Raw genomic sequence first — 21,570 nt, forward strand, 5'->3', positions numbered from 1 at the left:
CCAAGGAGCAATTCTCCTAAGACACACCCTAGTGTGTTCCTTCCAGTGCAAGGCAGATTAACAAGCATGAAAGACGGAGTTTTGCTACCTCTTAAGACTTGCCAAAAATCCTCTGTGAGAAGGAGAATGACTGGCAGGATTCTGGGACCTGGCGGTGCTTGCAGAACAAGGAAAAAAAGACCACTCGAGAGGGAGCCAACCCACATAGCTACGCAGAACATAGTTTTGAGGTTTTTCCTAGAATCAAGCTGCATATAAATTTTATGAAATAAAATAATTATGTAGTTAAACTACGGCGCTCACTCCCGCAGGAGGCAATAATGGCTACCAACTTAGATGGCTTAACAAAATAATTAGACAAATTCATGAAGGATAAGGCTATCAGTGGGAACAGTTCTAGCCTAGACTTTTCCAACATGCTTGTTTCATTCGTGCAGGGAATTCATGCCTCGCCCCATGGGAAAACCATGCGCTTCCCTCCCTCCAATCTGAAAAAGTAGGCTCCCAGAACAGCTTTTCCACCCCTTTGGCTGGTAGCGTGAACCAGGCCTTCTTCAGAGCAGCAGAAGTGGAAGCAGCTTCCAGACACCAAATGCACTAGGACAGCTATGTTGGTCTCAGGTTATCATTATTTAACAGCCAAGTCGAGTAGCACCTTCGAGACTCGTTTTAGAAGAACATAAAACTTTGCAGAGGCTGTAACTTCCTTCTTCAGATGCCAGAATTGCTGGAGGCAAACAACGGAGGCAGTTAACAGAGCGTCCTCTGATTCCAGAGGTATCCTTGTCGATAGACTAGGACAGCTCGGTCGGCAGAGAAGGAGACTCTGAATCCCAGAGCCGTGGGTTTGATCCATGGGTGAAAGATCCCTGCTTTGCAGGGGGTTGGACTAGATGGCCTGCGTGGTCCCTTCTAACTTGATGATTCTATGAATGCAAGTGGAGAGGGATTCTCTATGAGCTCCCCCAGCTAAGGGCCAAAAGTAACCAGATGCTGGGGCCCAGCCATATAAATGCCCGTGAATCCTATGGCAATTTAACAGGGCAAAGTTAGCCTCCAGCTACGATGTGCAGGAGAACTATTCAGACACCACTTTGGCAAAGCGCATGCCACTGGAAGCACAACTATACCACTTCGTGCCCAGGGCAGACCACTTACAGCAAAGTAAGCAATTGGGAACGCAATCCCACCACCCCGCTCCAAAAAAATAACCACGGCAGTGACGTGACGCTTGCTCAGAGCACCTCCGAAAATCACAGGACATTTATTGCAATCTGACCAATCATTAATACAGAAAATAGAGTCTCATTCAGCTTTCATCAGTGGCCAGCTGAGCTGGAAGGCAGCATGGTTAGGAAGTTGGAGGGACCCAGTGAGGTGGGAAGATGCGCCCCCTTCCCCGAGGGCCACACCCACCTCGACAGCAGCAGCAGCGGTGGCTCCAGGCAAAGCTGAAAGGGAGAAAGGACGGGTCGATTATGCCTTCTTATCCTAAAAGCAGAAGCCAGAGTTGCATTTCAAATGATTCCTGAGCACTTGCGGCTTTATTTTTAATCTCTGTCAAAGCATCGAGTGATTACAGGCGCTCTGTTAAAAAGTACGCAGGGCTGCATTTAAGGGAGTCAGACCATTAAAAAATATGAACTCTGTTCCAATTGGGGTTCAACAAAAGCTATGCAGCTCTCTTGGTTCAGCTGCACTGTGCTAATTGTAACCACCTCACGTCATGACCTTCTAATTTTTTTCTTTTCAAGCATACTATTTGCATGCACTAATACTGCACCCTCCAGAACACTCGTTAAGGTATATTTGACCACAGATCAAATCAAATGAATTTCTGCTTTCATGTGTTCTTGCAGAATTGATTTGTGCAGCTGGGAAGAACCCATAGATTTAGCTTCGTGTGTGTGTGTGTGTACACACATACAAATATAAACACCCATTTTATATACACACATACCTACCTCTCTGGTGAAGAACGGCAACTATAAAGGCACATATCAATCTATGGTGCAATCACACTTGGAATAGTCTGCACAGTTCTTGTTACCCAGCAGGAAGACCCCATGGAGTGTGGGAGTTAAGTTCCACTAAATACAGAGAGGGACTTCCAAGGGCACATGAATAGTGCTGGGCTACACAATGGCTTGGAGCATTTTCCTGTGAGGAACACGCACACACCTAAAGGGGGTAAATGACACATGCACCTATACAATTATGAATGGCTAGAGAGAGACAGAGAGAGTGGGCATTTTGTTCCCTCTCATACAAATACCAGCAGTTGGGTACTGCCAGTTGTGGGAGGTAAGTTCAAGAGAGACTATAAATGTTTCCCCGCCAGGAGATCACTTAAAACCACAGGTTGCAATCAATGTTAGTTGTACTCAAAGCAGACCCACTGAAATTAATGGGCATACCTAACCTAAGTCCATCGATTTCAATGGGCTGTGCACAACATTCTCTGTCTGCTAGTGCAATGGCTCTTGGGCCAGAGGATGGGGGGATTTCAGCACTGTGCAACAGCGGGATACAATGCAACAGATGTGCTAGCAGAAATTCAGTGTGTAACAGACTGAGCAATCTATTGCACAACCGAGTTACCAGAAACCTGTTCACGCTACCACTTGCACAAAAGTGTTCCGCTGCCGTGAACTCCTTCGCCAGTGCAACAAGTATGACTTACTCAGTGACTTACCCTATGGAACCACAAGACATGATGGGCGCTTGCACCAATGGCTTTTAAGAAGAAATAGGGGGAATCAACAGGTATGAATAACAAGGGGTGAGGTGAGGTGGAACCTTCATGTTCAGAGGCAATTTAACTCTGAACACTAGATGCAGGGAACGGAAAACAGGTGGCAGCTATTGCCTTCACTCTCTGCTCAAGCACTTCCAAGGGGCAAACTGCCTCGATGCTGCAGGAAACAATGCTAGACTTGACGGATGTCAGTCTCAAGCAAGGCAGTTCTCACATTCTCTATTTTCACTTTTAAGTGAGATGAGGCTCAGTGATAAAAAGAATCCAAGAAGGGATCAAGAAGTGTGTGGGTCTCGCTGCTGAACAAATGGCCTCTTCTTGCTTGGAATTCTCAAAGTCAAAAAGATTATCTTCTGCACTAACTGAACACTTCTTACTGAAAAAAGCAAGCCTCACTCGGTTTAGATAGAAGGCCTTAGACACTCCAAAATGAGTCCACGCTTCCATATAATTAGCTTTACAGGTCCCCATCCAGGAGAAAATGCACCTGGGATGAAGGGAAAATAGCTTTCTTGCTCCTCTTTGGGGATGAAGACAGGAGACAATCTTTTTCAGCATCACCAGATGGATTCTTCCTGATCTTCTGACAACTGAGCCACTCCTTTTGAAAAGGCTACTCTTTTCTGCAACAGATTTCAGGTTTGGTTTCAGTTCCATCCTTTACTATTGGATATGCTGGGCAGGAGCTGCTGGGAGCTGGAGCCCATTAACAACAACTGTAGTTAACATGCATATTCTCCTTACCAGAACCACTTGAAGATTCAGATCCGCCCACTCTCTTTGAGCTTAGCAACCAGATCTTCTACCGTCTCCACCTTGACTCCTGCCTGACGCTGGGGAGGGTCCTCCACACTGACAATCTTCACCCGTGGGGTAAGTTCTACACCAAGGTCGGACGGCTTCACTACCTCAATCTTCTTCTTTTTGGCTTTCTGGGTTGGGGTGGGAATAAAAACAAGGCGCACTTAAACAACCCACCCTTGTTTGCTCCCCTGCCCATTTTATCATCAGCTGCTGCTGAAATGCTGAATGTGAAAATCAATGGGGGAAGTCAAGGGCTCTGCACAAATCATCAATTACTATTTTGTCACTGGGGCCCTTTGCTTCTCGTCCTCATGTCCTCCGGGCCCAAATGGATACAAAATGGGGAGAGTGTGTGTGTCATTTATCTCCAGAACAAGGCTCTGCTTAAGGGTTTGCTGTGCCAAGTACGGAATACTCATGAAAAGTTGTCAGGCCCATACCATGATGTTAGGCAGGGTGGCATAGCGCGGCTCGTTCAGCCGCAGGTCAGCGGTCACCACGGCTGGCAACTTCAGACGCACCGTCTCCAGACCCCCGTCAACTTCCCGCTCAACCTTCAGCCAGTCCCCGTCTAGAGTCACTTGTGAAGCAAATGTTCCCTGCAATGGGGAGAGAAGGGCTGCTAGATTAAAGGCAGGGCAAGTAACACATTACATGAATTTCTACAAGTACACATCCTCAGAAGAGTTTTGCCAGTTGCTATACCAACTGCATATGCTTGAAGCACTCACCAGCTTTTTAAAAAATGACAAAAGCTAAGCGAATATGGAAATCATTTAGGGGTTTTTCAGACTTCTTACCCTGCCAATCACCCACATGCCCAGGGTGGCACATTAAACCACAATGGAGAATTGCAACAACCTGCCTCCTTAGGCGACTGAGCCCAGACAAACCCTCAGGCATACCTCCGAATAAGCCGAGGCTGCCATTACTGGTTGATGTCATCACAAGCTCAAGCCCAGGGCACGGCGTTCATCTCTATTATGAGCCACTGGCATCCACGGCAGAAGAGGCAGGGATGCACAACCAGAGGGCCTAGGCAGAGAGCCATTAAATCGTTTGAAGACTGCATGCTTAATATATTCTTGGAACCGCATCATGAAGGAGCCTGGGATGTGCGTGGCTCTCTGGGGGCAACTGGGCAACTTTGTGTTCAGAAGAGTTCAGTCAGTCATTCGCCTCCCAGCTAGTCCAGCGTTTCACTGGCACGTTAATTAGGTCACTAGATTAGGGTGGGGTGTTGAATCAAATCAAACAAAAATAGGTGACTGGTGACTGGCCTGGTTGTTATAAACCTATATATCGGCAGCCCGTTTACACGCGGTCAATACGTGCACGACTGTGTATATGCACATTGCGCCGAACCTGGAAGTGACCCAGAAACAACATAAATATGTCACTGAAAAAAAGAGTGGAATGGGGGCTCATGGGGAGCAGAACAGGGTGTTTGCAGGCTTTTTCAATTATATGTGATTTCACCAAAGAGTGCGGTACCTCAGAACGTAATCCCTGTGTAAACGGGGGAGGGGGCTGCCTGTATGCCAAATGACTCCCTCCTTTTATTTTATTTGTATTTATTATTGCACTTGTATCACACCTTTTCCTCCAAGGAGTTCAAGGTGGCATACATGGTTCTCTTCCTCCTCAACACAACAACCCTGTGGTTAGGCTGAGAGGCCAGGGCTGGCCCAAGGTCACCCTGTGGGATTCCTGGTTCAGTGAGGATTTGAACCGTGGTCTCCCACATCCTAGTCAAGACACTCTCACTGCTACGTCACGCTGGTTCTCAAAGCAGGGTGGTCACACAGCTGCCCTCAGGCCAGAAAGGAAAGGAAAAGGAAAAACAGGGGAAAGGAAAATGGCAAACAGGAAGGAAAGAAGGGGTGCCTACCCACTCTTGGCTCTGCCCCAACCACTGACGGCAAACCCCAGTCCTTCATACCATCACTGTAGCCTATTGGATGGGCTCCCTTCTTCAAGCTGTGCCTCCTCGAGTATGGAAAACAAATGCGTCTTCCTTAATAGGCCACCTGCTCTCTGCCTGCCAGCCCTGCTGCTCACTTCCATCTATTCCACATAACACGCCCCCTCCCCACCGAATAGTACCTGAGGCCAGTCAAGAAACGCTGCGGTCATCTGCCCTGTCTGGTTGCAGTCATCGTCAATGGCCTGGAAAAACAAGCAAGGGGTGAAAAAGGATTGGAAAGAGGAGGTGTCACACAAAGGACAAGGAAGCGCAGCTGTTTTTCAGGGCAAAGAGCCTTTCCCCTTCAGGGGACAGAGCAGCTCAAACGCATCCCTGTGGGCACCTCTCCCAGGACTCTGCAGCAATTGCATCCGGCCCCAAAATGCCAGGGTCTCCAGCCATCGTAAGTGATGAAAAGTTGTAACATGGGATGTACTGGTTGCACTCTCTTTGGGAGGCTCAAGTCAGGGCAGGTCTCCCAACAGGAATGAGGGTACCTGTGGTCACCTGAGCATTTCAGCAGTGACAAAATGTTCCCCTTGAGCCAGATAAATTACCAGCCACGTGAAATGAGAAGGACCATCCTTCTGACAAGTAACAGCCCCTGCAAAATGAGACCTTGCATCCTTCGGGTGCAGAAGCAGAGTTCTCGGCACGGGGGGTGGGAACTTCAGGCCAAGTGTGGTTATCAAGGCCTCGGAAGCTGGCCCTCGGGACTCTCCAGGAAGACTCCCTCTTCCCAGGCCACATCCCCCACTTCTGATGCCCAGCAGCCTCAAGTCATGTGCTTTTGCCTGGCTGAAATGTCTTCTTGAAGCATTGTCTCTGGCTTGTCTAGATGGAAGCGTGTTTTGTGTGTGTGTATATATATATGTAGGAAGTTCAGGCTCCTGCGTGTCTGGAATGCAGCCAGCTGTACAAAGGTAAGATCCACAACTACTGCTCTGCCTTCTTTTGACTCTGGCCTAGGGAGGCAAAGGTTCCCCATCTGTGCCTTAAACAGGTGATGCTGCGGAAGCAGCACCTCCCCTGCTGTTTTCCGCTTCCTTTTCCCAAGTCCCAAGTCTCAGATCTGCTTTCCAATCATCTCGGAGATCACTTCATAAATCTCCATGGATCAGCTTCAGTCCAGATATACTGTTGGAAACCTGCAACTGGCAACCCAGATGTTTGCTCCTTTCAGCCCTCGGGCCTGTTAGGTTCAGCCTCTTTTAACTCTGCCCCTATTCCTGCCAGTTCATTTTCCTCTTATGTCCACTAGGTAATAAGAGGCCGTATTAACGTCCCCGTTCTGAAGAAGGGCCATAGCTCAGCAGCAGACCATCTGCTTGCACGCTGGAGGTCCCGGGTTCAAACCCTCGGCATCTCCAGGTAGGGCTGAGAGAGAAAGCCACTGGAAAGCAAGGCAGGTAAGATTCCTCTGGGTGAACCAGTAACCTGACTCAATATAAGGCAGGTTCCCATGTTCCTATGGAAATGTTGCCTCGGCCATGGTGGCACGCCCATGCAGAAAGCTGTCTTTTGGACTGACTGCTGGCATGAGAAGGCAAGGGATAAGATCAGGATTTAACAGGTGTCAGCTTGCTAGGTGCACTGGCCCTTCTCCAGAAGCTTGATGACTAGAAACTTGATCCCCGGAGGTTCGTAAGGAGAGCAACATGGTGGGTGCACATTCACTTCCATGCTGCACCATTTACCTGTGCAAGAGCTCATCCCTTCTTTCACACGCACTTGCATCTCTATTACCTGCTTCCCCAGCAGCAGAAGGTTGACGCCTTCTTTTTTGGCAAGAGCAGCCAGGATCTTCGAAACCTGGAAGGGGCTGAGGCTCTCGTACTCCTTGGCCGGGACCTCCACGTGCAGCCCTCGATCGGCCCCCATCGCGAGGGCCGTGCGGATCGTCTCCTGGAGGGAGGAGGCAAAAGGAACAATAAAGAAGGAAGCCTTGAACTTGACACACACATCTGCTTTCCTCAGAATTTTAAGGTATTAATTCTTGTCCTAGAAATGTCCCTCGGGAAGGCCTGGAAGAAGAGCGCTCTGGGGGGAAACAATACATCTGTGATGTTAGCTCTCCTCTCAGGCCTATTTGCTTGTTTAGCAATCAAACATACCTTACCCCAGGGGCCTGCCAGGCACCGTGGGACTACATCTCCCATCACCCCCAATAATTGGTCGTGCTGTCTAGAGCTGATAGGACTTTGGGAGCCCAACAACACTGGGAAGCCCCATAGGTCGCCCAACACAGCCTCTCACTAAGGAAAGACTGCGGTGATTAAGAAGAATACAGGTTGAGAATCAACGCAGTCATCTTGAGAAAGAAACCAGTATTGGGTGGCAGTCTTGGGAGATTTATGCTGCCATGAGCGGGACCGGTAATATAAAGAAAATTGGATGCTGTGCTTTCAAGATACACAGTCCTGGCATGAAGAAATCCGAGTTCTCTCTTCCAGCTTTGTTAATGACAATGATAATAGCCTCTATAGGGAAGGGGGATGCCTGCCCCACTGGGAACAGAGCCAAGGTACTACCCCCCCCAACAGATGCAGCTGCTGAGTTTGCAATAGTAAACCCATCACTGCGCCAGCCAGCCCTTTACACAACCGCAGGCAGAAATCAGAAGGAGGGCAGAGAGAAGATGGCCTTGGGAGAGAAAGAAAAGCCCTGTATTTGTTCCCAATCTCAGAGACTGAGGAACGTCAGCTTGGCTGCTGCTGCTGCAGGGGGAAGGGAAGGGCTGCTTTTTTAAAAAAACGGGGGGATTGTGAGAGCAGCGCAGCAAGTGAAGGTCACTGGGAAGCGGGGGCAGCAGTGCAGAAAATAGCTGGCGACGGTGGGGCTGTCAGGAAGCCGCAGCTGAGAGAAAAGAGAACAGAGCCAGGTCTGGGGAGAGGCAGGGGGAGGCAAGAGAGGCATGTCCAAACCGGTTACTTTCACCGGCTGGAGCTGCGCACCGACACACGCCGTGTGGGATCTCAAGAGCAAAGTGGGGAGCGTCTGCCTTCTAGTGCCTCCCTCCCATGGCCCTTCTTGGGAGCTGTCCGAGGGCGGAACAGTACGCTGGGTTTTGGCTGCGGGAGGGCCGCGCTCAAGGCTGTGCAGGTGGCGATCCTATGCGCTTACCTGGTAGCCAACCCCTCTTGAAGACAGTGGGATTTACGTGTGAGTAAATGTGCACAGGGCTGCAATGTCAGCACCTTTAAGGGGGCCCTGCTGCCTCAGCATCCCCCCCCCCTCTATCTAACAGAGGGAATTCCAGCAGGTGATGCAGATTCTCATCTCTTGTGTTATGACTGTGTCCACTGAAAATTCTGTTGGCGGTTCCCATCCTGCATTTGGGCTCCCCTTAGATGGGGGCAAAGGGAAGGTACATTGAGATTGTACCCCATCACAACCCCCACCCCAATATAGAATTGTCAGAATTCCTGCTTAGGTACAAATTAACTCAGATGCAATTTTTTTACTTGCATATATGCAAGTTATCCTGGGTGTAGGAGTCCATTACTTCTGCTGCTTAAGTCATCATTTCGATCTAGTCTTACTCGCAAGTCACTGTTTGGCCCCCAGCTCCAAATGATGGTTAAAAAAAGAAAAGGAAAAGGAAAGAAAGGTAAATTTGGAAAGCTTGAAGTCTGTCTGTGTCTGCCCTAGACTCACAGGCCTTGATAGCTCAGGCAGTAGAGCATGAGACTCTTAATCAGGGTTGTAGGTTCACGCCCCAGGTTGGGCAAAAAATTCCTGGATTGCAGGGGGTTGGACTAGATCAACCATGTGGCCCCTTCTAACTCTTAGGATGCTCTCTAAATAGAGCCCCTTTTCTTAACAACCCAGTGAGGTGCTTAGATGATGGTGGTCCTGCACCTTTAACAGGGTGCCCTGCTGAAACCCCCTCATCTACACAACTAGTAAAGCTACGGGAACCTCATTGTCATTTGTCAAACTCCTAATTCTCTCTCTGCTGTTCATTGGACAAGAAAACCACCCTTAATGTTCACACAGGCGATGCTCTAGCCCAGACAACAACACTCCGCACACCTCAATAGGCTGCGAAAGGCAGGCTTCTGCATTGCTTCAGGTGTGTTAAGTCTGTCCAAGGTTGGTACCCAGTACTTGGAGAAGAAAGGGTTTTGGCTCCAGCATCTTCAACATGCTGCTCTCAGCATATCTACAGAGCTCTCTCTTGTGTGCCGCTGGCACCACCTGGTGGCCACCAGCCTAACTAACACCAGTTAGTCCAGCCCCCATCCCTCATCTCTTTGCACTCAGCCCCCTGAGCTGTAAAAAACTCTCGATTTAGAATTAATTATTTTGATCACAAGCCACTCAGCAAGTTGGCAGATAGACAGAAAGGAGCCTGAGCACCAATTTCCCAACAGAATATTGGAGAAAGGAATTTGGGACAAGCAATTAGGTGCGCCTGAGCACCAATTTCAAATGGAGGATGGAGAAAAGAATTTGGGACAAGCAGTTCTAGTCACCAGGCAAGGAGCAAGAAAGCTGTCCCCCAGCGTCACACTGGACCTTCCCTGAGGAGTCCACTCTGTTCCACCTGTCCAGGCAACACAGACCAAAGCTGTACAAACAGAGGGTATTTATGAGAGAAAGCTGCTCCCACAACAATCAGATTCCTCAAAAGCAGACCACTAGCATAAGAACATACTAAACTACCCCATGTTGAGTCACACTGGGGCCATCTTTGAACTCACCATGGGCCCTTGCACCCTTCAATTTTTATATTTATTATTTAAATTGAGAGGAGAAAGTTGGCGCTCTCTCTCTCTTTTTGGTTGGGCAGAGAGAGTTGCCTGCCATTTATCTGTCTGTGATTTAGGGTGCATGCAGGTGTTTTACCTCCTTTTTTAAGGGGTGTGTGTCTGAGCACTGTCCACTTTTCTTCTGTGAAATGGGTGCATTGCGCTGCCTGCAGCAATTTCATAGATAATGTGCCTCCTGGGGACCCAAAAAGATTGGGAACCCCTGATCTACACTGACCGGCAAGGAGTCAGTGCTGCATTCAACGTTCGCCACACTCGCAGTACACTCAGTGAAGTTAATGAACATGACTAACAGGTCTATCAACTTCATAGGTCTGCTCTGAGCACGAACTTAGTTGGGATACAACCCTCAAACAACAGTCTTTTCCAGTCCTACTCTGAGATGCCAGAGATGGCATCCAATACCTTCTGCCGGCAAATCATGGGCTCTATGACTCAGCTAATGACCCTTAATTTGATCATAGGCTGTCAGCAGGGATTTCGGGGGGTGTTCTTAGAAGAATAGGGTTGTATTCAACTAACTTTTACTAAAGCAGACCCACTGAAATTAACAGCAGTGATGAACTTAGGTTTATCAATTCCAGTGCGCCTACTCTGAGTCATTTAAATATTGCCTTTCTTCCAAGGAATGAAATACTAAATACATGTTGCAAAAATATAGTTTACTCAGGCTGGTTAATGGTCCTTTCAAGAGCTAATGGCACAAACTCCCTGGCCTGCTATTAGGAACATATGAATCTGCCCAATACTGAATCAGATCATTGGTCTGTGTAGTATTTGCTCCTTCAGGGATTCAGACATGAGATGCTGGGGATTGAATCTGAGACCTTCTACATGCAAAGCAGATGCCCTACCATTGAGCTACGGGCCTTCTTCACTTCTGTCCTCCCTCAGGCTGCACAAGTCAAGCAGACTTAGGGAAGCTAGGAGGGGAGCTGTGCCCCAACAGGTACGCTGATGCCACCAGTTCCCTGGTCTGCTGGTGACCTTTGTTGCTTTAGAACGTACAGGATGCCTACTGCATCTTGAGCCACCCCACATATAAGAGGAAGGCAGGTTTTTAAAAATCACTTGTCAATATTGGTGGCAGGAAAGATTCCTTCCTGATCCCAAATTATAGCAGAAAAGTACCATGGGTAGTGGGATTTGTAGTGTTAGTTCTTTTGCTTTTTTTCTCTCCCCCGTCTTTCTGTATTTGTATATGTATGTTGAATCTTTATACTTTTAAAATAAAAAATTAAAAAGATAAGGTAAAGGAAAGTACCATGGGCAAAACTCACCGAGCAAGCTTCCTACCCAAGGAGAACTGCAGAGGATGAAAACTGTAAACCACAGCCGAGCTAGCCCTTCTCTTGCTACACTGCCCTCCTGCAATGACGACAACTTGCCCGCTTTCATTCAGAACCAGGCTCACGAGAAACCAGCAACCTCATTTTAGCCAGGGGTCCAAAGTTGGAGGACTTCAACAGGGCTCCCTGCAAAGCATCGTCTATGCCAGGCTTTTCTTATTTTACATCTCCAGTTTTACTCAACCCAGTAGGAGCAGCTGTGGTAATCTGTAGCCTACTGTACAAAGGTACGAGTTACCTCCTCTGCCAATTCACCACAGGCATGAGGCCCCTGAAGAGTGGCCCCTGGTCTGTAAAAGCTCTTCAAGTCTTGCTTTAGTCTTAAAGGGTCTCGTGCAATACAAAGGGCAAACAAATTCATTACAGCATAGGCATTCATGGACTACAGTCTATTTTAATCAGATGCATCATGTGGTCAGACAAGTCCAGTGGAGGAGAGAGAGTATACCATCATAAATCTGCAAGGCTTTAAAGTTCCACAAGATTCTCACTGTTTCTACTCAGCCTCAGTACTTAGGATGCCTTCTGGTTACGTCCATCCCCCACCCCAAAAGGACACATCTGGAAAAGATGTATTTTAAAGGCAAAGTAGAGGCACTTCAAGAGATGACTGGACCTAAGAACCATCTTTCTATCTCTCTATCTCTCTGCAGGACTACATTTGCATAATCAAACCACAGCTTAGTAAGTCGAGAAGCGTGCAAGCTTCATGTACCCACATGCAACCCCTTTGCTTCTGCTTTGCTCTTCCTCTTCTGCGAATGAGCCAAAAACAAGCCAAGAAGTCACAGTTAATCATAGCTTGCTGTTATGTCCAGACAAGGAACTCGCATGAAGGGGAGAACAAAGTGGCTGCAGGCAGGTCCCTGAAGCTCACATGTATCTCAGGTTCTTAAGCCAAGATATCATTGTGCAACTGCCACCTGTTTGTTAGAGACCACTCTTAAGAATACAAGTACTGCCCTGTTGGCTCAGACTAACAGCCCATCGAGTCCAGCATTCTGTTTGGAGTTACAGCCAGGCAGGTGTTCACATGCAGGGTATGAAGGCACCGGCTGCCCCCTGCAACAGGCTGGCATTAGGTGCACCTCTAGGCAGGAACTAGATCATTTGTACACCTGCACAGCACTTAGCCAGAATTGGCAGCAGCAAGGGAAGAGACATGTGTAACCAGGAATTTAAGTCTCCTTGATATGCTCACATTTTCAGCCCATGTGTGCTTCTATATGTAGCTCAACTGAATTACAGGTCTACATACTTATTAGACCTGAGGTCTTCTAATATGATCACCACCCCCTCAAGTGCAAACTATAAGGTCTTCAGTTAAGGAAGTGCAGTTAGAATCATAGAATCATAGAGTTGGAAGAGACCACAAGGGCCATCAAGTCCAACCCCCTGCCAAGCAGGAAACACCATCAGAGCACTCCTGACATATGGTTGTCAAGCCTCTGCTTAAAGACCTCCAAAGAAGGAGACTCCACCACACTCCTTGGCAGCAAATTCCACTGTCGAACATCTTACAAAGCATCTTACAAAGCAAGACTTTGCCAAGGTGACTGAGAAACTACCTAGGAGCCTGTTTTACTTCCTCTACTTCCTCTAAAGCGCTCCAAGGGACAAAATTACTGGGTCTTTTTTCTTTCCTTGAAAAAACAACAGGCTGGTCATTGCCGAACAAGTTAATGGATTTGTTAAATGACACAGTAAAGGAAAGCAATTTCAAGAGTTGCCCACTTTGTTGTTATAGCAGCTAAACTTAGATAAAACATCATCTGCAGGAATTTAGCAGACTACAGAGGCAATAGTTTGACTCTCCTTCCACCACCACCCAAGTTCTTCTTTTCACTTTTGAGCCAACCTGCCATTTTTGAAAGTCATGTATATTCTATTATACTGCGAAGGTTTAATTGCTTACAGTGCGTAAGCAACCAATGCACAGCTTGACAAATATAACAGCTAGACATTAGACTTTCTTAAAGTATTTCCAGGAATTCAATTCTACACCAGATACCAAATGTCACATAAACAAAATTTTGACATGAATTAAAGGCTGAGGAGAGAAGGGGGTAAAAGCAAAAATGAGGAGAAAGTCTGGGGTGGGAGAGAACAGCAGCAGTTTGGGATAAAGCAGAAGTGACCGACTCAGCCATCTGGGAATGGAACTCGGGTTTGAGATACCATTGATGGAGTGGGGTCCTATATAGAGGCCAGTGGAGGATGGCAATTAGGGCAGATGGGACAGGGTCCCACCAACCTCTTATCTGTCCTCATTCAGCTCCCACCTGCCCCAACCAGTCAGGTGGCTCTGCTTGCCATTGGCCCTGGCTCCACCTATTGTTGGCTTCCCTGCCTTCTGCTCAACAGTTCTAATGGACACCATCCACTGCTGTCAAAGCCCACAGCCAGTACTGAATACTCAGCTGTGGGTTCTGGTTACACAATGATTTCCTACCCTTGCCCTCTATTTGCCTTGCCTCCTGCTTTTGGGGAATGCCTCCTCACCTGGCATTGCTGTGGACCACAGCTCACAACTACCACCTCCGAGACGAGCTTCTTTTCCTTGAGGCGGACGGCTTCCTCCACAGCGATCTCGCAGAAGGGGTTCATGGAGTGCTTGACTCCATCTGTCACTACGCCTGTTTTGTCTGGTTTCACCCGCACCTGCAAGAGGAGCAAAGTTGTCATGGAGGCAGCTAAGGAAGATCTGGAACTAGGCGAGGAAGCTCTTGGGGACCATTCCCACTCCTCTTTGGGGAGTGAGGATCCAGAAGCTGAATGCAGCACACAGGGCATCATCAGCCACAGATAGGGTAGCAAATATTAGCAAAGTTTTCAAATAGTTTAGAGTTGTATTAATGAATGCTTGCTGTAAGAGCTTGCTCTCTTTTAATTGAGATAAGGACCTAAGATGAGCCCATCTAGATTAGGCCAAACACAGAGGATTAGACAAATGCAAGAAGGCTAAGGCTAAGGTAAAAGACCAGTTAAGTCCAGTCAAAGGCGACTATGGGGTTGAAGTGCTCATCTCGCTTTCAGGCCGAGGGAGCCGGCATTTGTCCACAGACAGCTTTCCAGGTCATGTGAATCATGACTAAACCGCTTCTGGCGCAAGAGAACACTGTGATGAGAGCCAAAGCACACCGAAATGCTGTTTATCTTCCTGCCGGAGCGTACTTGTTTATCTGCTTGCACTGGTATACTTTCGAACTGCTAGGTTGGCAGGAGCTAGGATAGAGCAACAGGAGCTCACCCCGATGCACGGATTCGAACCACCAACCTTCCGATTGGCAACCCCAAGAGGCTCAGCGGTTTAGACCACAGCACCACCCGCTCCCTTTATAAGGCTCTGCTCTACCTGGACTAGATGGGCCACTGGTATGACCTGGCTGAGCCCTTCTCCTGCTAGTGGGAAACCAACAAGCAACACCTGAAACCAAACCTCTCAGCCAAGACTATACAGTGGTGCCCCGCAAGACGAATGCCTCGCAAGACGGAAAACTCGCTAGACGAAAGAGTTTTCCGTTTTGGAGGTGCTTCGCAAAACGAATCTCCTATGGGCTTGCTTCGCAAGACGAAAATGTCTTGCGAGTTCCTGTGGGTTTTTTTCTCCTCCTCCCCCTTTTCTAAGCCGCTAAGCCGCTTATCAGCTGATCCGATAAGCCGCTAAAAGCCGCTAATAGCGCTAATCCGTCAATGGGCTTGCTTCGCAAGACAAAAAAACCGCTAGACGAAGAGAATCACAGAACGGATTCTTTTCGTCTTGCGAGGCACCACTGTATCTACCGTATTTTTCTCTCTATTACACGCAGATTTTTTCTTCTAAAAAGGAAGGGGAAATGTCTGTGCGTGTTATGGAGCGAATGTGGGGGGGGGGGGTCCCTGGAGCCGATTAGGGGAGCGCAGGAACAAAAATCAGCAAAAATCAATCGTGCGTTGTGTCCGAGAGGGAAACCTGAAAAGAGGAAGTTGCAGCTTTCCTGCATTCTGCCTCAGGGTCTTACTGCCCACCCTCCTCTGTTTCGTTGCTGTGTTTGCTCAAACGGAACAAAGAGCAGGCAAATCCCCTCCCCTCCAGGCAAGCAGAGGGGAAAGCAGAGGTCTTTCCTTCTAGTAATTCCTCTCTGTGCTCCTCGCAGGCAGCCAGAAAACATGCAGGAGGAGAGAGAAAGCTGGCTTCGGTTTGTGGAAACTTTTGCCTTTCTTTCCTCCCTCCCGTAAAATCCCTCTCCTGCTTTCTTAGCCAGCTGCTTCTCTGCACAACGCTCTCTTGTCCCTTCTGTGTTTTTCCTTCACTCCCCACTTAAAATGTAGTTACAAAGCATGGATCCACATGGATCCTCAGGATCTTTGCATTGGGCCACCCCAAATTCACCATCAGATCACATAGCAGCCTGCCCCCCAAAAATCACACACCCACTGTTGCCTGGGGCTGCAATGGTGCAAAAATGTGGTTAAAAAGCATGGATCCACATGGATCCTCAGGATCTTTGCATTGGGCCACCCCAAATTCACCATCAGATCACATAGCAGCCTGCCCCCCAAAAATCACACACCCACTGTTGCCTGGGGCTGCAATGGTGCAAAAACGTGGTTAAAAAGCATGGATCCACATGGATCCTCAGGATCTTTGCATTGGGCCACCCCAAATTCACCATCAGATCACATAGCAGCCTGCCCCCCAAAAATCACACACCCACTGTTGCCTGGGGCTGCAATGGTGCAAAAACGTGGTTAAAAAGCATGGATCCACATGGATCCTCAGGATCTTTGCATTGGGCCACCCCAAATTCACCATCAGATCACATAGCAGCCTGCCCCCCAAAAATCACACACCCACTGTTGCCTGGGGCTGCAATGGTGCAAAAATGTGGTTAAAAAGCATGGATCCACATGGATCCTCAGGATCTTTGCATTGGGCCACCCCAAATTCACCATCAGATCACATAGCAGCCTGCCCCCCAAAAATCACACACCCACTGTTGCCTGGGGCTGCAATGGTGCAAAAATGTGGTTAAAAAGCATGGATCCACATGGATCCTCAGGATCTTTGCATTGAGCTACCCCAAATTCACCATCAGATCACATGTCTGTGGCCACAGCATGAAGCACAAAAATGATACATCCACTGTTTCATTCAGAATTTTTTTCCTTGTTTTCCTCCTCTAAAAACGATGTGCGTGTTATGGTCAGGTGCGTGTTATAGAGCGAAAAATACGGTATATCTTTGCCATCCACTAATTTTGCCACAAACATAAGGCTGCAATTTATTCCTTATGCACAGCCTTCTGTGGGAGCTGTTTGCTTGTTTATTTTTAGCCTGCCTTTCAATCATCTTGGATTCCCGAAGCGAGGAACAATTAAAAGATTTTGACAAAACAAATGAAAACAAAGATGACACAAATGGCTGGGGGGTGGCGGTGGCTGCAATCAACCTCATCCCATTCCCTCCAGCCATTCTCTGCTCTCCGATTCATGTGGTCATTTTCAATTATGATTTTTCACCACTTGATTATCTCTGGTCATGCATGGGAATGAAATTACACAGAGAAAGCTCTGACATGACCCATCGGTACATGGATACGCTCAGCTGCGATTTCAGCAATTGGGGTTTGCTCCAAAAAGGGCTGCCAAGATTGCAGAAGTTGAAGCACATCCACAGACTGTCAGTTTCACAAAATGCTAATCTCTACACTGCAACTTTTCTGGGAACAGTCCAGGTGAAGGAAGATGGAGACAGGAGGTAGAAGACCAAAAAAGAGAGAACAAAACTATTCACTTAGGAGCCACTCACCCCTCCTCTATGCCTTGAGCTGGTTAATCTTGGGGTGCTCAAGTTGATTGGTTTGGTTCTACTCTTTCCTCATCCTCTCATCCCTACAGTTTATGAAGGCAATGAGCTGGTCTGCATATATTGCTTAAGATAAACTATGGCTTAGTGCAAATGCATGAATGTGCAGCCTGCTGGGGAGCAGATTGCAGCCACTTTGCTCTTCCTCTCTGATCCTGTTGCAAGCTAACGTGTTTTAACATGTTATTCAAACCAGAGCTCATTATTTTCTCCTCCAGATAAGCCACAAGCCTGCATTCAGATGGCATGTTTAGCCAAACAAGGGCTTGCTCAAAGCAGCCACAATCTCCTCTCTGGGAACTCTCACGCTTGTGCATTTGCGTTAAACCATGGTTTGGCTTAGCATAACATGTGAACCAGTTGAATGCAGAAATATCTTTGGTTGAGAGAAGAAATTCTAGTAACACATTCATACACAAATACCGCAGCCTTAACCATGTTTACCCAGAAATAGGTTCTACTGAATTCAAAGGGACTTACTCCCAAGGAGAATTGTATCCACAGTACAATACAAAAGCACACAAGGAATTACAGAAAACACACAGCTGAAGTCCAAGGCACTCTCAAATAAGTTCCCTCAACTCTTTGAGAGAAAGAAATGGAGCATTAAAACATAGGAACAACAGGAATACTCATTGTATGCCTCCTCAATGTTTATGGGTTTAAGTGTTTTGGAAGAAGCTTCTGTTTGCATAAGGAAGGCCCAAGATCAAACAGCCTGCTCCTGCACAGAGATCCAGTAAACACAGACTTAAAATCAGAAAAAGAAGGCGGCTGTTTGCACACATGTCTTTGCACAATCAGCAATTGAGTCAGAACCTTCTGGCATTATTCTGCAGACTTTCTCCACACATTAGCCAGGCTTCCTCAACTTCAGCCCTCCAGATGTTTTTGGCCTACAACTCGCATGATCCCTAGCTAGCAGGACCAGTGGTCAGGGATGATGGGAATTGTAGTCTTAAAACATCTGGAGGGCCAACCTGAATTACGCTGACCAGCACCACGGATTTTTCAGCTGTTAAGACCTTCTGATACCCAAACTATCACTGAACAGAAAACATGAGACTGGTGCATGTAGATTCTCAGATGCAATTATCACCTGGGGAAACCCAGGTGGGGTATAAGTAATAAAATTATTATTATTATTATTATTATTATTATTATTATTATTATTATTATTATAATATATGCATTCACAACTTATCCATGCTACAGGGCAATTTCCCAGTATGCATGCATTCAGTAGGAGACACACATACGATTGCCTCACACAAATGTTAACCTGCACACAGCTTCCCTACATGGAAGTGCCTTTCGTATAAGAAAATCAGAAGGTCTTTAAGAAGCCCTCAAAGTCTTTGATTCCATGGAGAAGTAGCTGGGTAACTCAGGGTCAAATCCTAAAACATGACGCTTACTGGCTAGCCTCAAGCCAGTAATCCCATGAGAATACAAGCTAGCAAATTCTGTGGAAGAAACACAGGATATAAGCATGAAACCTGACAACAAACAGGTCACTGTTATTCCCATTTACCTGAGAATGAGACACCAAAGTTGCCCAAAGACACACCCGCTGAGTATGGAAATTTAGCCCTGATCTCTCAGGCAGTGTTAGAAACAGAAATAGGAAAGCTAGGAGCTAAATGACACCTTAAACCCAGGTTATGGGAGCAACAACGGAATGTCTAGGCACACTTTTTAAATAACAAGAATACAAAGCTGAAAATGAATGAACTGCAGGGAAAATATTATGTTCATTTTTCACACCGTCTAGTCCTTCCCCTGCCCACCTCTCCTAATATTCTTAAGAGGGTATCTTTTCCAGTCTTCAGAGAGTAGCTGGAAGTAGGGAGGCAGAAAAAGGTCCTCTTTTCCTTCCACTCTGCAGTTTTAATCTCAAATCTTAGGCTGAGTACTGCACCCAAGGCTCAGAAACTGCTCACGCTTAATAAAATTCCCTTTTGCAAAATGTGTTTACAACATTGGGAGTTTCAAACACTGCTCTCAGGTCCAAGGTCCAGCTAAGATTCTTGAATCAGAAACAAATATTAACGGAGGGATTGAGGGATACAAGTACAGAATAAAACCAGGCAGGGTTTAATGCAACATGATGGCAAGAAAGGCTTCCTTCAACAACTCTGCTCTCTCCCAGTACACCTCCATGATGTCACCGCTCCTCCCTCCCTCAAATCTCTTCCTTTTAATACAAAACTCTATTGCAAAAAAAGTTTTTCTTTTCTTTTACAGTACTCTATGGTGAAAAACTTAAGCATAACTATACAGTCTCTGAAAAAGGAGATTTCGTTTTGCTAACACAGCTGCTGACAGCCTCTGGCAGCTTTCTCCTCCACCAAGGCATTTGTCAGCAAGAGGTGACCTTGGGCCAGGCACTGTCTCTCAGCCTGACCTACCTCGCAGGGCCGTTGTGAAAATAAAATGTGGAGGTGGGGAAGGGGAGAACGATACACGCCACCTTGAATTCTTTGGAGGAAAGGCAGAATGCAAACGCAATAAAATAATAAATGAGTAAAACCCACTGTCTGTGTTTCCTTTCCTTTCTCCCTCTCAATCCCCTTTTTTTCCTCCTGTGCCATGCATTTCAGATGCTAAACATAAGGAGGAAGGCCTTCTAGTCATACGGATTGCTATAAGCTTTTCTCGACTGAAACTGCTTCAGAAGCACATAACTGAAAAAGATAGTAACAATCAGCCAAGGACAGCGAGAAAAGAAGCCGGCAGCACCAGGCAAATGCCTCTGGGAAACCGTTTTGAGAAGAAAAAAAGGCCGCCGTCCAACATCTGATATTCTGAGGCAGACAGCGCGTAAACACGGAGGTTCAGACACACGTGACAATGTGAACGTGTGAGCGTCACACGCTCAGCGTCGTGTTAACATGCGGGTTTGAGCTAGGGGGGACCTTCGGAGAAGCGCCCCCTTTCTTGGGACCCAGGCGTTCGAGGGGCTCCCTCCCCGCGCGCCGCCCTCCCCTGCCTCGCCGCGCGCACCTTCACAGCGTAATCAATGACCCTCTTCACTCCCACCATCGCCCTCAGCCCGGCCGCCGCCATCTTGCCTCGCTCTCAGTTGTCCTATCAGCAGTCGCCTAGCTTCCTCCTCACCACGCCCACCGGGTTCTTCCACCCAATCGGGAAGATGATCAGGCGGTGCAATCCGTGCGCATGTGGGAAGGGGAGGAGGGAATCACGTGAGTGTGTCTTCAAAGCTCCACAAGAAGGTCAGGTGTGTAGTTGTCCGTGGTGCCCAATCGGGAATTTCTTTCGGGTTTCCGCAAGCCAATCGAGGAACTCGGTATGAGGGAATAATGGGAGGGCGAGAGGGGAGGGAACGAAGGTAAAGCGACTGCTTTTTCAAATTGGATGAGTGATGTGCCGTTTTCACCAATCACAGCATTGGAATGGGGGGGTGGAGCGCGAGGGTTCCGGAGATTATGCCATCTGTCCAGGCCAATCAACCAGCGGCATTTACGTGACGCGCACCCCGCCACACTCCGCCTCCGAAACGAAAGGAAGCCAATCAGAGCGGCGTCTGAGTTACTGTTGAAGAGGGAGAGGCTTGCGGAGGGAGGCTGCGCGCGCGCGCTGGAGGAAACTGGGTGAAAGGTCGTAACGCGTGTCTTTTGTTCACGCAGTTACGGATCCGGCTGTAACGTGCGAATTGTTGCGCGCAGGGCTGGCCTGCTCGCGGGAACAGCGCGCCGTCTGTGGTGTCGGTTCGGATTTAACTGCACCCGGCCGACCTCCGTGTCCTCCTACCTTCGAGTCGGCAATGTAACGTCTGAAATGGGGAGCCAAAAAAGATCGCAACGACAACTTCCACGATTAGAAATAATTTCCTCTGCTCACGGAGGTTCTTTCTCCGATCTCCCGTGGCACGTGTCTCCTCTAAAGGGGAACAACGGAACAACAACAGAAAAAAAACCCTCAACACCTTGCAGTTGCGAAACTGGCATTGTTGCTGCCAGCCAGGGCTTCCTGTCCGACCCCCTGCAAAACCTGGAAAACGGGGGAGGAACTGACCCCTGTCCCCCAAAATATTTTCCATGTTCCTT

The 21,570-nt window shown here is 47.8% G+C and overlaps 1 protein-coding gene across 1 annotated transcript; it reads right to left on the reverse strand.

Moving 5' to 3' along the window:
- Positions 1-1,245: 1,245 nt before the first annotated feature.
- On the reverse strand, positions 1,246-20,659 carry ETFB (electron transfer flavoprotein subunit beta). The gene is made up of 7 exons (XM_081199854.1): positions 20,507-20,659; positions 14,155-14,313; positions 7,275-7,433; positions 5,669-5,731; positions 4,003-4,161; positions 3,503-3,690; positions 1,246-1,451 (listed from the first exon to the last, which is right to left on the reverse strand). The coding sequence occupies exons 1-6, from the start codon at positions 20,567-20,569 to the stop codon at positions 3,520-3,522; spliced, it is 774 nt and encodes a 257-aa protein (XP_081055980.1). The 5' UTR covers positions 20,570-20,659; the 3' UTR covers positions 1,246-1,451; positions 3,503-3,519.
- Positions 20,660-21,570: the final 911 nt, after the last annotated feature.

Source organism: Podarcis bocagei (assembly GCF_964188305.1).
Source record: "Podarcis bocagei genome assembly, chromosome: 7".
Taxonomy (NCBI): domain Eukaryota; kingdom Metazoa; phylum Chordata; class Lepidosauria; order Squamata; family Lacertidae; genus Podarcis; species Podarcis bocagei.

Bases quoted from the DNA above. Each gene is read 5' to 3' on its own strand.
- ETFB (XM_081199854.1), bottom strand. From the start codon at position 20,569: ATGGCGGCGGCCGGGCTGAGGGCGATGGTGGGAGTGAAGAGGGTCATT. The intron at 7,434-14,154 runs GTGAGGAGGCAT...TCCTCCCTCCAG, and splicing joins GTGGTCCACAGCAATGCCAG to GAGACGATCCGCACGGCCCT. The intron at 4,162-5,668 runs GTACTATTCGGT...TCCCCATTGCAG, and splicing joins CGTTTCTTGACTGGCCTCAG to GGAACATTTGCTTCACAAGT.